The sequence below is a fragment of the Scylla paramamosain genome, unplaced genomic scaffold (genome assembly GCF_035594125.1).
Source record: "Scylla paramamosain isolate STU-SP2022 unplaced genomic scaffold, ASM3559412v1 Contig4, whole genome shotgun sequence".
NCBI lineage: Eukaryota > Metazoa > Arthropoda > Malacostraca > Decapoda > Portunidae > Scylla > Scylla paramamosain.
The window spans coordinates 1,002,397-1,019,595 of record NW_026973669.1 but is presented as its reverse complement, the minus strand read 5'-3'; the positions used below and the strand labels follow the sequence as shown (position 1 = coordinate 1,019,595).

The 17,199-nt window shown below is 47.0% G+C and overlaps 1 protein-coding gene across 3 annotated transcripts; it reads right to left on the bottom strand.

Moving 5' to 3' along the window:
* Nucleotides 1–1,973: 1,973 nt before the first annotated feature.
* LOC135096487 (gastrula zinc finger protein XlCGF57.1-like) lies at nucleotides 1,974–17,139 on the bottom strand. Of its 3 annotated transcripts, XM_063997996.1 has the most exons (4): nucleotides 14,557–17,139; nucleotides 7,638–13,232; nucleotides 7,120–7,241; nucleotides 1,974–5,509 (listed from the first exon to the last, which is right to left on the bottom strand). In XM_063997996.1, exon 4 carries the CDS (start codon nucleotides 5,431–5,433, stop codon nucleotides 4,015–4,017), a length of 1,419 nt encoding a protein of 472 aa, XP_063854066.1. In that variant the 5' UTR covers nucleotides 5,434–5,509; nucleotides 7,120–7,241; nucleotides 7,638–13,232; nucleotides 14,557–17,139; the 3' UTR covers nucleotides 1,974–4,014. The 3 variants fall into 3 exon arrangements, with proteins under 3 accessions (XP_063854066.1, XP_063854063.1, XP_063854065.1); XM_063997993.1 differs by having other exon boundaries at nucleotides 7,638–17,139; XM_063997995.1 differs by lacking the exons at nucleotides 7,638–13,232; nucleotides 14,557–17,139 and having other exon boundaries at nucleotides 7,120–7,631.
* Between the last annotated feature and the right edge of the window lie 60 nt (nucleotides 17,140–17,199).

Here is a 17,199-nt window from a genome sequence, read left to right as displayed (position 1 = left end):
TATTCGTCACACCCCACTCTGAGAACCACTTCCTTGCTGTCTCTGCCTCTTTCAAGCTTGGGGGCAGATCTTGCTAGCAATTTTATTGAAATTTCATATACTCCTAACTATTTGGTCAAAAAATGTCAATATAATTTGATAAGAGGCCTTACTTTCTCACCACTATTGTCTCCACCCTGATGCAAGAGTTAACCAGCATTCTCAATCTTTCATTACTATTCTGTCCACCTCCCTAATGCAAGAGTTAACCAGTATTCTCAGTCTTTCAACACTATTCTGTCCACCTCCCTAATGCAAGAGTTAACCAGTATTCTCAATCTTTCACAACTATTCTGTCCACCTCCCTAATGCAAGAGTTAACCAGTATTCTCAATCTTTCACCACTATTCTGTCCCTCTCCCTGATACAAGAGTTAACCAGTATTCTCAATCTTTCACCACTATTGTCTCCACCTCTCTAATGCAAGAGTTAACCAGTATTCTCAATCTTTCACCACTATTCTGTCCACCTCCCTAATGCACGAGTTAACCAGCATTCTCAATCTTTCACCACTATTCTGTCCACCTTCTGAATGCAAGTTAACAAGCATTCTCAATCTTTCACCACTATTGTCTCCACCTCCCTAGTGCAAGAGTTAACCAGTATTCTCAATTTTTCACCTCTACTCTGTCCACCTCCCTAATGCAAGAGTTAACCAGTATTCTCAATCATTCACCACTATACTGTCCACCTCCTGAATGCAAGAGTTCAACAGTATTCTCAATCTTTCACCACTATTCTGTCCACCTCTCTGATGCAAGAGTTAACCAGTATTCTCAATCTTTCACCACTATTGTCTGCAGCTCCCTAGTGCAAGAATTAACCAGTATTCTCAATGTTTCACCACAATACTCTCCACCTCCTGAATGAAAGAGTTAATCAGTATTCTCAATCTTTCACCACTATTCTGTCCACCTCCCTGATGCAAGAGTTAACCAGTATTCTCAATCTTTCACCACTATTCTGTCCACCTCCCTGATGCAAGAGTTAACCAGTATTCTCAATCTTTCACCACTATTCTGTCCACCTCCCTGATGCAAGAGTTAACCAGTATTCTCAATCTTTCACCACTATTCTGTCCACCTCCCTGATGCAAGAGTTAACCAGTATTCTCAATCTTTCACCACTATTCTGTCCACCTCCCTGATGCAAGAGTTAACCAGTATTATCAGTCTCTCAATCCCCTTTACTGGCACACTCCTGAACTCCCTGCCTGCTGCTGTTTCCCCCTGCCGGTGACTTGAACTCTTTCAGGAGGGAGGCTTCAACACACTCACCTAGCTTTGAATAGCAAGAGATGCAATGTTAAGTATCATCTCTCTTCATATCTGTCTTGTCTCCCTCACCGTCCTCTCTCCCTCTCCCTCTCCCCTGCACTCCCACCCGCTCTGCCTGTCTCTGTGGCTTGTTTTTCAATCAAGTTTTGTTGTTTTCTTGTTTTGGTGAGAAGTGATGAAGAAGGCAGACCATCAGAACACCACGGCTATTGATGCACAGACCAGCAGTTTTCTTTGCCTCCCAGGATCATTAACCTTTCAACCCTTTCACAGCGACAGTCAACACTTCGCAGCACTAACAGCAATGTGTAAAACCTCCACAAGCATTCACAGCAAAGAAAGGGATTAATAGGAAGAGATTTTGCAGCAGCAGCAGCAGCAGCAGCACACAAGAACACAAGGGTTGGTGCAGGAAGCCGTCAGGCCTGCACGTGGCAGTCCCTGTACAAAACATGCCTGTCTATTTCCACCTGTCATCCCTGTCCATACATTTGCCTAATATTTCAAAGCTCTGTAATGACTCAGCACTAACAACCTGACTACTGAGTATATTCCAGTCATCCACTACTCTGTCTGTCATGGTAAGTTTATTATTGGCCATTTTGTACACACACACACACACACACATTATTTACTGTATAACAACATTACTCAGCATTCTAGCAACAAAAGTTTATTCCAACACTTGAGTACAAAGTAACAACACACAAACACTAGTCACTCCAAGTCCCTCACACACCACCAGCACATCCACAACACCTCACCCCCACAGGAGTGTTTGGATGTGTCTGGCAACACCACTCTTCCTACAGAAACACTGCCACAAACACCACACCTGTACTTCCTTACCACAGTGTGGGTGAGGATGTTTGTCAAGATTACATTTCAGAATAAACCTTTTGGCCAGTCACCACACCACACCACACCCACAAGTCACTACTGGTACTGCCAGCTGGTTTGTGGCAGTAGTCTTGTGGCCAGTCACCACACCACACCACACCCACAAGTCACTACTGGTACTGCCAGCTGGTTTGTGGCAGTAGTCTTGTGGCCAGTCACCACACCACACCACACCCACAAGTCACTACTGGTACTGCCAGCTGGTTTGTGGCAGCAGTCTTGTGGCCAGTCACCACACCACACCACACCCACAAGTCACTACTGGTACTGCCAGCTGGTTTGTGGCAGTAGTCTTGTTTTTTGGTGTTAGTTCTGACCTGCGAATCTTTTTCAAGGTGTTAAGGTAATTCTTTGTTGATTGTTTTTCTCATTTTTTATGTTGTAGTGTGGCATTCTCTTGTGTTCCCAAACACCTGCATGTGAAGTGTTGAGCAAGGTGTTGAATGGCAAGGTGTTGAATGCAGTCCTGTTCACCAGTGTGTGTGTTTCTGGTGCTACCTTCTTGCCAGTCCTGCCGGTGCATGTGGAGCACTCCACCAGACCAAACTCCACACCGGTGTCTCTGTCGGCCACCTGCGTGTTGTTGACGGGCAGCGGACGGCTCCGTGTCTGGATGGCAGTGGAGTCTGGCTGGCGTTTGGTGGCAGGCTTGTGTTTCCAGTGGCCAGCCATTGTGGGGGCTCCTCTTTTCCTTTCTGTAGTCTGGTACAAACGAGTGCACGGAACGGTGCACTCGTGTAATCTTTCTGACCCAAAACTTGGGGCTTTGTCTACACCTGGAGCCTCAAACTTGCTGCATTGACTCACTCTCTTTCTCAGCAGACCTTCCTCTGTAAGCTGAACAGCTGGCATTGTTGTTTACTTGTGTGTTTAACCGTGGTGGTCTGTATCCCAGGGGCTGCCTGATGCTGCGTGGGGTCTTCCAGCAGTGGCCTGCAGCATCCCTCGGCCACTTCTTTCTCGGGTGGGTGTTGTACTTCTATTGAGGTCTTTGCCATGTGTCTGCACACCACCCCTGGCTTTTCTGCAAGCTGCCTCTTCATCTTTCTGGCCTTTATTTTCTTGTCTTTGTCCTCATCTGTGGTGCCAAGGCTTCGGCCGGGGCTCGGCCCCTGCCGGTCTTCCGCCCGGCCGGCCGTTGCTTGCGCTGCACCTTCCTGTCATTCTGTCTGTTTTCTTGAGGAGGTTCCTTGTGTCGTTTTGGTCTTACAGGAAGCTTGTTATCTGCCAGATTTCTTCTCTTTGATGGGTGATCCTCTGCTGCAGTTTCTCTCTCCAGGGTGGTTCAGAGCAGATCCTTCTGTTTCTGCTTCCTTCTGTCTTCCTACACTCAGGGTGCACTGAGTTTGTACAAGCCCCAATGTGGGTGAGGATGTGTGTGTTAAGATTACCTTTGTGGGTAAATCTTTTCCCACACTGCAGGCACGGGAACATTCTCTCCCCGTTTCCTGCACTTTCCTGTTTTGTTGTCTGGTGAGTGCAATGGGCCCCAAGCCTGGTGTTAGCGGTCACACCCTCAGCAGCGCCGGCATTCCATCCGAGGGTTATGTTCAGCGTGGCGACCGTTCCCTTGACCGCAGCTGTGTGTACCTCGTGGGCACTTGGGCGACCGGGGATTGCCTCCAGGCAGCTCTCAAGGTTTTCTTCATTAGCCCTGTCGCCCACACCACCACTGGTATTATACCGGTGTCCATCGGCGACCATGTTGTTCCCAGGTCACTTTTTAGGTCGTGATATTTTGTAGTTTTGTGCCTTTCAGCTCTACTGAGGCCGGAGTCACCGGGGACTGCAACAGCTATTATTTTGGCTGTTTTCTCTTCTTTCCAGTGTGGGTGAGGATGTGTCTCTCAAGAGTACCCTTCCGGGTAAATCTTTTCCCACACTCCAGGCACTGGAACTTTCTCTCCCCAGTGTGGGTGAGGATGTGTGTGTTAAGGGAACCCTTCCGGGTAAATCTTTTCCCACACTCCAGGCACTGGAACTTTCTCTCCCCAGTGTGGGTGAGGATGTGACTGTCAAGAGTACACTTCTGGGTAAATCTTTTCCCACACTCCAGGCACTGGAACTTTCTCTCCCCAGTGTGGGTGAGGATGTGTGTGTTAAGGGAACCCTTCCGGGTAAATCTTTTCCCACACTCCAGGCACTGGAACTTTCTCTCCCCAGTGTGGGTGAGGATGTGTGTGTTAAGATCACTTTTCTGGGTAAATTTTTTCATACACTCCAGGCACTGGAACTTTCTCTCCCCAGTGTGGGTGAGGATGTGTGTGTTAAGGGAACCCTTCCGGGTAAATCTTTTCCCACACTCCAGGCACTGGAACTTTCTCTCCCCAGTGTGGGTGAGGATGTGTCTGTTAAGATGATTTTTGTGGATAAATCTTTTCCCACACTCCAGGCACTGGAACTTTCTCTCCCCAGTGTGGGTGAGGATGTGTCTGTTAAGATGATTTTTGTGGATAAATCTTTTCCCACACTCCAGGCATTGGAACTTTCTCTCCCCAGTGTGGATGAGGATGTGTTTGTTAAGATTACTTTTGTTGATAAATCTTTTCCCACACTCCAGGCACTGGAACTTTCTCTCCCCAGTGTGGATGAGGATGTGTGTGTTAAGATCACTTTTCTGGGTAAATTTTTTCATACACTCCAGGCACTGGAACTTTCTCTCCCCAGTGTGGGTGAGGATGTGTGTGTTAAGGGAACCCTTCCGGGTAAATCTTTTCCCACACTCCAGGCACTGGAACTTTCTCTCCCCAGTGTGGGTGAGGATGTGTGTGTTAAGATGACTCTCCTGGGTAAATCTTTTCCCACACTCCAGGCACTGGAACTTTCTCTCCCCAGTGTGGATGAGGATGTGTCTGTTAAGATGACTCTCCTGGGTAAATCTTTTCCCACACTCCAGGCACTGGAACTTTCTCTCCCCAGTGTGGGTGAGGATGTGTGAGGCAAGATGACTCTTCCAGACAAATGTCTTCCCGCAGAGGTCACACTTGTGGTTCCTGCCACCAGTGTGGGTGGCAGTGTGTTCAGCGGGGCCACTCCTGCCTCTCAGCCTTGTCTTGCTGGCATGGGAGAGGACGTGTCTGGCAATGGCAGCCTTGGTGGAGCACACTTTGCCGCAGTGGTCACAAGTGTAGGTCCTCCAGCCTGGGCTTGCCTGCTGCTCCAGGCTGTTACTACTGCTGCTGCTGCTGCTGCTGCTGCCTGGCCTCGCACCCTCCATTGCTACGCTGCTCCTGGCCGTGGCTGGTCCTGCAGGAACCCTGGGGCTGCACCAAGGATGCACACCGACCTTGCACCTGTAACAGAGGAGGCCGTCACTACACAGGCAGCGAGGGGCTTCCTGCCTCAGCCTCAGCCTAACACACAGCCTCCACAGACAAGATACACCTGGCACCTGTAACAGAGGAGGCCATCACCACACAGGCAGCGAGGGGCTTCCTGCCTGTCTGTGTACGAGAGAGAGAGAGAGAGAGAGAGAGAGAGAGAGAGAGAGAGAGAGAGAGAGAGAGAGAGAGAGAGAGAGAGAGAGAGAGAGAGAGAGAGAGAGAGAGAGAGAGAGAGAGAGAGAGAGAGAGAGAGAGAGACAGAGACAGAGACAGAGACAGAGAGAGAGAGAGAGAGAGAGAGAGAGAGAGAGAGAGAGAGAGAGAGAGAGAGAGAGAGAGAGAGATAAGGATAAGTGTGTTGAAGCCTCCCTCTTGAAGGAATTCAAGTCATACGAAGGTGGAAATAGAGAAGCAGGCAGGGAGCTCCAGTATTACCAGAGAAAAGGGATGAATGATTGAGAATACTGGTTAACTCTTGCATTAGAGAGGTGCACAGAATAGTGGTGAGAGAAAGAAGAAAGTGTTGAGCAGCAAGGCTGTGGGAGGAGGGGAAGCATGCAGTTAGCAAGATCAGAAGAGCAGTTAGCATGAAAATAGCTGTAAAAGACAGCACGAGATGCAACACTGCGGCGATGAGAGAAAGGCTGAAGACAGTCAGTTAGAGGAGAGGAGTTGATGAGACAAAAAGCTTTTGATTCCAACCTGTCTAGAAGAACGGTATGAGTGGAACCCCCCAAGACATGTGAAGCATACTCCATACATGGACGGATAAGGCCCCTGTAAAAAGTTAGCAGCTGGGGGTGGTGAGAAAAACTGGCGGAGACATCTCAGAACACCTGACTTCCTAAAAGCTGTTTTTGCTAGAGATGAGATGTGAAGTTTCCAGTTCAGATTATAAGTAAAGTACAGACCGAGGATGTTCAGTGTAGAAGAGGGGGACAGTTGAGTGTCATTGAAGAAGAGGGGATAGTTGTCTGGAAGGTTGTGTCGAGTTGATAGATGGAGGAATTGAGTTTTTGTGGCATTGAACAATACCAAGTTTGCTCTGCCCTAATCTGGAATTTTGGAGAGATCAGTAGTCTGTGACTTCCCTGCATGAACTGTTTACTTCCTGAATGGTTGGAAGTCTAGAAAAAGACGTGGAAAAGTGCAGGGTGGTATCATCAGCATTGGAGTGGATAGGACAAGAAGTTTGGTTTAAAAGATCATTGTTGAATAATAGGAAGAGAGTGGGTGACAGGACAGAACCCTGAGGAACACCACTGTTAATAGATCTAGGAGAAGAACAGTGACCGTCTACCACAGCAGCAATAGAACGGCCAGAAAGGACAGGGCTGGTGGATCTTCAGGTGGTAAGACTGGGCTGGTGGATCTTCAGGTTATCCAAATAAATAAATAAATAAATAAATAAATAAATAAATAAATAAATAAATAAAAAACTGACTTCTTGCAAAGAGTAAGATAATAACTTGTGACAATGACACAAGTGTTGCCAACAGTGGTGCAGTGTTCTGAGTCCCCAGCCACTGACCTGAGGGGCTCTGGGGCAGAGAGGATGGGAGGACTTGCCAGCCACTGACCTGAGGGGCTCTGGGGCAGAGAGGATGGGAGGACTTGCCAGCCACTGATCTGAGAGGCTCTGGGGCACAATGGACAGGAGGACTTGCCAGTCTGGCCTTGCTCTTTCACCGCGTCTGTTCTCCTGCAAGACAAACAAATAAAACAATAATAAACAAATTAACAAAATAACAAAAATAAAACAAGAAAGCAGAAAACACTAACTGATGGTGTGTGTCTTGTCCTGCGTGGCTGCCACCACTGTGACGGGAAAATCTTGCCCAGAAAACCTAACCTAACCTAACCTCACTCAGTATGGGCCGGGAAATCCCCAGAAAGGACAACGCCCAAACACTCGCGACAAAATGGTCAGACCACAGGCAGGCAGCACCAGCAGACAGCCAGGCGGCGCCGCCACGTCTTGGGAATAAAAGAAATCAACAAACAAACAAACAAACAAACAAACCACAACAACAGTGACGGTGACCACCACCTTAGTCACTCACCTCCCGACATTTACTTGTTCCCCGCCCACCATTACCTGCACGCCCTCAGGTGAGCCCAGGGAGGCGCCGCCACGTGACCACAGGTGACCCAGGCCAGCTCAGACACAGGCGCAAGCTGCCGCACACTCAGCGTGACCTGACCACTGACCACCACGCTGACGTCTTGTCTGTTCCCTCCACCAGACACAGAGTGGACAGGTGACCACAGGTGACCCAGGCCAGCTCAGACACAGGCACAAGCTGCCGCACACTCAGCGTGACCTGACCACTGACCACCACGCTGACGTCTTGTCTGTTCCCTCCACCAGACACAGAGTGGACAGGTGACCACAGGTGACCCAGGCCAGCTCAGACACAGGCACAAGCTGCCGCACACTCAGCGTGACCTGACCACTGACCACCACGCAGCACGCGGACGCTCCAACAGACACAGACAACAAAACACACAATCTTGATCTTGATCTTGATGGTACAGGTGGCACAGGATCACTCCTGAGCCAGGCCTTTGGATCGGCAACTCCTGTAGAAAGGGGGAAAAAAAAAAAGAGAAACGAACAGCATCCTCTATCCTAATTGTTCATACACCTGGCACGCCACATTCTCTCCAGAAACTCTTTCACCGCCTCAATCATCCTTTCATTGGCCTCTCTACCCAGTCCCAGCAACAACACCATCCATTCCTTTCCTGTCTTCTCCACTCTTTCATTCCTATCATGCCCTAACTCAGTCAGTATCACTTGCATCATCTCATTCCTGTCTCTGGCATACTGCACACACTCCAGCACCACATGTTCCACCGTCTCATCCTCTCCCATGTCACACATCTGGCACACTTTGCTGCGGGACTCAGACCACCTGTAACTCCTTGCATTCACATCCATACACTGTGCCCTCGCTCGGAAAAGATCACCGCCCAGGCTTCCATCATACCACCTTTCATACCTCGGGGCCTCTTTCTCCTTGTACCATTCCAGGGTCTTCTTTCTTTCCATCTCATTCTTCCATTCATTCAGTCCCACATATTTCACTTCTTTGTCTATCTCATTCTTCCATTTTCTCACATCCCATTCGGCTCCCACTCTTCCTCCTCTTGTTACCACCCATTCACGCTCTTTTTGATTCCTCCCAGCCATTCTTATCGCCCACACAACTTGCAATCCATTCCTGTCTGTCATTCTCATGCATCTCTTCCTCCATTTGCTTCCACTTTCATTCCACAGGTACACCTTCCTTGCTATTCTTGCATCATCCATTCTCTCAAGCCTAATCTTGTACCTAAGTGTGGCTTTTGTCAGTCTTTCTCTGAAGGTGCTCCATCCCATGTCACCTCTCAAGGCTTCAACTGCTGTGCACCTCGGTGCACTCAGTGCCATCCTTGCTACTTTGTTCTGGCCCACTTCTAACTTATCAATTTCACTTTCATTCCATGCAATCACATCCATACCATACATTATACATGGCACAGCCACACTCTTCCACACTTCTCTCAACACATCATACTTACTTGCTCTCATCCTTGCCGCGCTTCCCAATCGACCTACCCACTGGTTTAGCATACTTATCTTTTCATTCTTTGCCTTTGCACACCCACTAGGACTCATCCACATCCCTAAGTACTTGTATTCTTGCACCTGTCTCAACTCATTCTCTCCAAGTCTCCATACCACATTACTTTCATCCTCTGATCTATTCACAATCATTACTTTGCTTTTCTCACAAGTAACTTGGCGCCAGATCTTGATCTTGATCTTGATGGTACAGGTGGCACAGGATCACTCCTGAGCCAGGCCTTTGGATCGGCAACTCCTGTAGAAGGAAAAAAAAAAAAAAAAAAAAAGAGAAACGAACAGTATCCTTTATCCTAATTGTTCATACACCTGGCACGCCACATTCTCTCCAGAAACTCTTTCACCGCCTCAATCATCCTTTCATTCGCCTCTCTACACAGTCCCAGCAACAACACCATCCATTCCTATCCTGTCTTCTCCACTCTTTCATTCCTATCATGCCCTAACTCAGTCAGTATCACTTGCATCATCTCATTCCTGTCTCTGGCATACTGCACACACTCCAGCACCACATGTTCCACCGTCTCATCCTCTCCCATGTCACACATCTGGCACACTTTGCTGCGGGACTCAGACCACCTGTAACTCCTTGCATTCACATCCATACACTGTGCCCTCGCTCGGAAGAGAAGATCACCGCCCAGGCTTCCATCATACCACCTTTCATACCTCGGGGCCTCTTTCTTCTTGTACCATTCCAGGGTCTTCTTTCTTTCCATTTCATTCTTCCATTCATTCAGTCCCACACATTTCACTTCTTTGTCTATCTCATTCTTCCATTTTCTCACATCCCATTCGGCTCCCACTCTGCCTCCTCTTGTTACCACCCATTCACGCTCATTTTGATTCCTCCCAGCCATTCTTATCGCCCACACAACTTGCAATCCATTCCTGTCGGTCATTCTCATGCATCTCTTCCTCCATTTGCTTCCACTTTCATTCCACAGGTACACCTTCCTTTATATTCTTGCATCATCCATTCTCTCAAACCTAATCTTGTACCTAAGTGTGGCTTTTGTCAGTCTTTCTCTAAAGGTGCTCCATCCCATGTCACCTCTCAAGGCTTCAACTGCTGTGCACCTCGGTGCACTCAGTGCCATCCTTGCTACTTTGTTCTGGCCCACTTCTAACTTATCAATTTCACTTTCATTGCATGGAATCACATCCATACCATACATTATACATGGCACAGCCACACTCTTCCACACTTCTCTCAACACATCATACTTACTTGCTCTCATCCTTGCCGCGCTTCCCAATCGACCTACCCACTGGTTTACCATACTTATCTTTTCATTTTTTGCCTTTGCACACCCACTAGGACTCATCCACATCCCCAAGTACTTGTATTCTTGCACCTGTCTCAACTCATTCTCTCCAAGTCTCCATACCACATTACTTTCATCCTCTGACCTATTCACAATCATTACTTTGCTTTTCTCACTGCTAAACCTTACTCCAAAGTCTTTACCATAGCCATCCACTACATCCAACAAACTTTGAAGCTCATCTGCCGATTCACTCATAACAACTACGTCATCTGCATAAAGGAGCACACATATTTTTCATTCCCCACACTTACCCCTACATTCATTCTTCTCATCCTGGCTGCTAGCTCCTCTGTATACAGGCTAAAAAGGGTTGGTGACAATATACAGCCCTGCCTAACTCCTCTCTCACTCATCACCCAGTCTGTTTCTATGTCTCCTAGCCTGTATCTAGCTCTTGTGTCCACATACATACTTTGCACTATGTTAACTATCTTTGCACTCAATCCAATCTTTTCTAAGACTCTACCTAGCATTTCTCTGTTCACTCTATCATAAGCTTTCTCTATATCCAAATTACCCCCATCCTTCTTTTTCTTCTCAATCATTTCATTCACCACAAACATATTGTCCTCAGCTCTCCTGTCCCTACGAAAACCATTCTGTTCTTCACCCAGCACTCCAGCTCTCTCAATCCATTTACACAGTCTCTCATTCAACACTGCACTGAAAACTTTACTTATTGTACTCACTAATGCAATTGGCCTGTAGTTCTTCAGCTCATTCTTACTCTTAAATCCCCCCTTATGCAACAGACACACTCTGCTCTCATTCCACTTTCTTGGCACTCTCTCTTCATCACACACTCGGTTGAATAACTCAGTCATTCTGTCTATCACTACCTCCCCACCATTCTTGTAGAACTCATAGGGTATATCATCTGGACCTGCTGCCTTGCCATTCTTCTGCCTTCTCACACACCTCGCCACTTTATCCCTACTGATTCTTTCATCCAGTTCATCTGCATTCTTCCTTTCCAGTGTTACACATTCTTCTCTCACACTAAACATCTCACCTACCCCACCTACTTCTTCCCAGAACCCTTTGATTGCCTCCCTGATTCCGTCCTTCTCTGTTATAACTACACCCTCCACTTTTAGACTCTCCACGCCAACACTGCCTCACATATTCTCACCTCTCATGAACTTGTACCATTCACGGCCACCTTCCATACCTTTCTCCCTTAAAGATTGAATCATACTCCTTTCACTCTTCACTTTAGCATTCATTATCATTCGTCTTGTGAACCGCTGCTGCTTCACATACGCGGCCCATGCATTCTCATACTCATTCTTTGCCTCATCGCTTTCATGCCTCTTTTTCCTCAGCCATCTACACTGTCTACTCATTTCCTCATTTCCATTTCTACTCGTTTCCTGTGCCTTACGCTCCTTTCCAGTCATAACATACTCGCATCCCTCCATTCGTACATCATCTCTCAGGTGAGTCTCAGTGAGCCCGACTAAGTCGAACCTCCACTCCCTGAGCTCCTTGCATACATCCTCAAACTTGCCCACACCCCATCCTCTCACATTCATACAGCCAATCTTCACACATTTACTTGCCTGGCTAGTCTCTTTTCTTCCATGTTCGCTGACATCAGTGGGTCCTCCTCGTCATGCCTCGTCCACACAACACACCTGCCTCGCCCTCATCCACTCGGCCAGTCGACGTCCTAGCCTCTCATTCCCGTTGTGGTTGAGGTGGACCCCGTCTCTCCCGAAGAATTTGTCCTGGTCGAGGATCCCATCCATGTCCAGGAAGCTCACGTTGCCCTTCTTATCTGCCATCCATTCCATCTTGACCTTCATGAGTTCCATGCATATCTTGCGGTTCGTTTCTCTTCTGACCTTCTCCTACTGCACTCCTTCCCGTGGGCGCCGCAGGACCCCCACCACAGCCACACACATCTTCTTTTCTTCTGCTGCCCTCACTGCTTCTATCACTTCCTTTACTGTGTCTTCAGCACCTGCCTCTACTAAGTTGTTGCCTCCTCCTTGGACAACTAGCAGGCTTCTCTCTTCCATTTCTTGCACTTCTTCCTTGACTTTCCTCTTGACGTCTTGGATCTTAGCACCTCCCATGCTGGTGCACTCAATTTCCCTTCTCACAAAGTCGGGAGTCTTCCTTACCATGCTGTCTCCAATGACACGTACTGGGGCTTTCTTGATTACCATTCTCTTCTTCCTTGGGCGTCTGTCTGTTCTGGCCACTTCCACCACTTCTTGCTGGTCTTTTCTCTCTTCAGTCTTCGTCGTCTGTGCTTCTGCCTCTTTCATCAGGTTTTCTGTCTGGGTGCTCTGCTCCACTCTCTCTTCTTTTTCCTCATCCTGGTTCCTCCACTCATTGAGGCTCTTGCTCAGGCATTCCCTGCAGAGGAACACCAGAAGCTCGAACCCCAGCGCCTTCATGTTGGCCTCCCTCATGCCCACACAGGCTACATGGAACCAGGCCATGCATCTCTCGCATGCCACAGCCCTTTGCTTGTTCGCCACACTCTCCTCGCATGAACCACACGCGCTCATCACCATTTTCAGGGTATTTCAGCACACAGGCAAGAGAACATAAACCACAAAACTCAGAGAAAACTCAGAGAGCAAGGCAAAGCCACTTGTACACACCGCCACAGCTCACCAAAAAGTTCTTTCTTCAGGGTGGCTCGAACTTAATCTTGATTTTGACGCCTAGGGAGGCTTGGGATTACTCCTGAATCAAGCCTTCATAACGGCAAATCCTGTACGAAAAACAGGAAAAAACAAAAATATTAAACAGAAAAACATGCATCATCTTTCATACCTGGGGATTGCTCATGTCAGTTTTCTTTTTTTTTATTGATAACTCCCGTTAGAGAGGAAAAAAAAAAAAAAAAAAAAGGCAAACGTAAAACAGACGCCATATTTCACACCACTAACTCCTACATCTAGCGGTCCACATTTTCTGCAGAAACACTTTGACAGCCTCAATCATCCTTCCATTCGTCTCCCCACACAGTCCCAGCAGCAACACCATCCACTCCCTTCCTGTCTTCTCCACTGTGACGTTCCCCAGTTCCCTCAGCACCACTTGCATCATCTCATTCCTGTCTCTGGCATACTTCACACACTCCAGCACCACACGCTCCACCGTCTCATCCTCTCCCATGTCACACGTCTGGCACACTTCGCTGCTGGACTCGGACCATCTGTAACTCCCTGCATTCACATCCATACACTGTGCCCTCGCTCGAAAGAGATCGCCTCTCAGGCTTCCATTATACCACCTAGCATACGTCGGGGCCTCTTTCTCTCGCCAATACCACGCCAAAGTACTCTTTTGTTCCATCTTACTCTTCCATTCACTCAGTCCCACATGTTTCACTACTCCATCTCACTCTTCCACTTTCTTACACCCCAATCTAAACCCTCTCCATTTCTAGCAATCATACTCCAGTCACTCTCAACATGCGTCCCCTCAAGCCGCTGAAAAGCCCACCTAGTTTCCAAGCCTTTTTTAACTGCCATCCTAACACACTTCTTCCCCCACCTGCTACTCTCTCTCTCTCTCTCTCTCTCTCTCAAAGTACTCCAGCCCATGTCTCCCCTAAAAAGCCTCTATCGCTGCATACCTTGGTGCATTCAGTGCCATTCTTGCTACTCTATTCTCTCCTACTTTTACATTCTCTAGTTCATTCTCATTCCACACAATCACGTCCATACCAAACACAATGCTCGGAACAGCCACGCTCTTCCAAAGTTCTCGCAGCACGTCATACTTACTGGCTCTCATCCTTGCTGCACTTCCTAGTCGACCCACCCACTGGTTCACCATGCTTATCTTTTCATTCTTCTCCCACTCAACATTCTAACGCCAGCATACTATGTTCTGAGACAAAGTCCGTCACAACGTGCTCATCAATGCACATGCAGTACACACTCTCACCATCCTCCCATTCACTAGCTTGTAGTCAATCGCAGACTGCTGCTTCCTGCCACACCACGCCAGGGTCTCATTCAGGTTTTCCACGTCCATCTCACTCACAAACTCATCAAGCATCTCACCATTCCTATTCACCTCCTCACCTACAACACCGGTGTGCGCATTCATGCCTCCCATCGTCGTCACTCTTAGTCTTGTCTTCATTTTTTGTTTTTCTAACGGCACTCTACACACAGATTTCTGCTGGCACTTTTTTCGTTTTTTTTTTCTTTTTCTTTACAATATCAAACAAATAATCATTTATTAATGATTCATAAATTTTGACCAAGTGTTAGAGAACCAGCAAGCCATGGGTGGAAATGGAGGGTAACTTGAAATGTCTACTCCTCTTGCCACCAACTTAATTTGTCATTAAACGCGAAAAACAAAGTTACCAAATAACCAAAAAAAAATATATATATATATATTACACTTTTTATTATTGTTTTTCTATTTAAGAGAGACACTGTAAAAAAATAAATAAATAATAATAATGATCATAAAATCAATAAATGCCATTCTTAAGGACCTTGGTACATTATCGTACATTGGAGGACAAGTGTGTTGCAGTGGACTTAAGGTGGCACCATTGCAGAGCCTTCCAAGTAGCAGTAGTACACAAGAACACAAGAGCTGGAGCAGGAAGCCATCACACCTACAAGTGGCAGTCCCTGTACAAAACACGCCTATCTATTTCCACCTGCCATCTCTGTCCACACACTGCTGCAGTCTTCTTTCACAGCTCCCTACTGACTACTGATGCAGTCTATTCGTCACACCCCACTCTGAGAACCACTTCCTTGCTGTCTCTGCCTCTTTCAAGCTTGGGGGCAGATCTTGCTAGCAATTTTATTGAAATTTTATATACTCCTAACTATTTGGCCAAAAAATCTCAATATAATTTGATAAGAGGCCTTACTTTCTCACCACTATTGTCTCCACCCTGATGCAAGAGTTAACCAGTATTCTCAATCTTCCACCACTATCCTGTCCACCTCTCTGATGCAAGAGTTAACCAGTATTCTCAATCTTTTATCACTATTCTGTCCACCTCCCTGATGCAAGAGTTAACCATTATTCTCAATCTTTCACCACTATTCTGTCCACCTCCCTGATGCAAGAGTTAACCAGTATTCTCAATCTTTCACCACTATTCTGTCCACCTCCCTGATGCAAGAGTTAACCAGTATTCTCAATCTTTCACCACTATTCTGTCCACCTCCCTGATGCAAGATTTAACCAGTATTCTCAATCTTTCACCACTATTCTGTCCACTTCCTTGATGCAAGAGTTAACCAGTATTCTCAATCTTTCACCACTATTTTGTCCACCTCCCTGATGCAAGATTTAACCAGTATTCTGTTGACCTCCCTAATGCAATAGTTAACCAGTATTCTCAGTCTTTCACCACTTATCAGTCCACCTCCCTAATGCAAGAGTTAACCAGTATTCTCAATATTTCACCACTATTCTGTCCACCTCCCTAATGCAAGAGTTAACAAGTATTCTCAATCTTTCACCACTATTGCCTCCACCTCTCTAATGCAAGAGTTAACCAGTATTCTCAATCTTTCACCACTATTCTGTCCACCTCCCTAATGCACGATTTAACCAGCATTCTCAATCTTTCACCACTATTCTGTCCACCTTCTGAATGCAAGTTAACCAGCATTCTCAATCTTTCAGCACTATTGTCTCCACTTCCGTAGTGCAAGTTAACCAGTATTCTCAATTTTTCACTACTACTCTGTCCACCTATCTAATGCAAGAGTTAACCTGTATTCTCAATCCTTCACCACTATACTGTCCACCTCCTGAATGCAAGAGTTAATCAGTATTCTCAACCTTTCACCACTATTCTGTCCACCTCTCTGATGCAAGAGTTAACCAGTATTCTCAATCTTTCACCACTATTGTCTGCAGCTCCCTGGTGCAAGAATTAACCAATATTCTCAATCTATCACCACTATACTGTCCACCTCCTGAATGAAAGAGTTAATCAGTATTCTCAATCTTTCACCACTATTCTGTCCACCTCCCTGATGCAAGAGTTAACCAGTATTCTCAGTCTCTCATCCCCTTTACTGGCACACTCCTGAACTCCCTGCCTGCTGCTGTTTCCCCCTGCCGGTGACTTGAACTCTTTCAGGAGGGAGGCTTCAACACACTCACCTAGCTTTGAATAGCAAGAGATGCAATGTTAAGTATCATCTCTCTCCATATCTGTCTTGTCTCCCACACCGTCCTCTCTCCCTCTCCCTCTCCCCTGCACTCCCACCCGCTCTGCCTGTCTCTGTGGCTTGTTTTTCAATCAAGTTTTGTTGTTTTCTTGTTTTGGTGAGAAGTGATGAAGAAGGCAGACCATCAGAACACCACGGCTATTGATGCACAGACCAGCAGTTTTCTTTGCCTCCCAGGATCATTAACCTTTCAACCCTTTCACAGCGACAGTCAACACTTCGCAGCACTAAAAGCAATGTGTAAAACCTCCACAAGCATTCACAGCAAAGAAAGGGATTAATAGGAAGAGATTTTGCAGCAGCAGCAGCAGCAGCAGCACACAAGAACACAAGGGTTGGTGCAGGAAGCCGTCAGGCCTGCACGTGGCAGTCCCTGTACAAAACATGCCTGTCTATTTCCACCTGTCATCCCTGTCCATACATTTGTCTAATATTTCAAAGCTCTGTAATGACTCAGCACTAACAACCTGACTACTGAGTCTATTCCAGTCATCCACTACTCTGTCT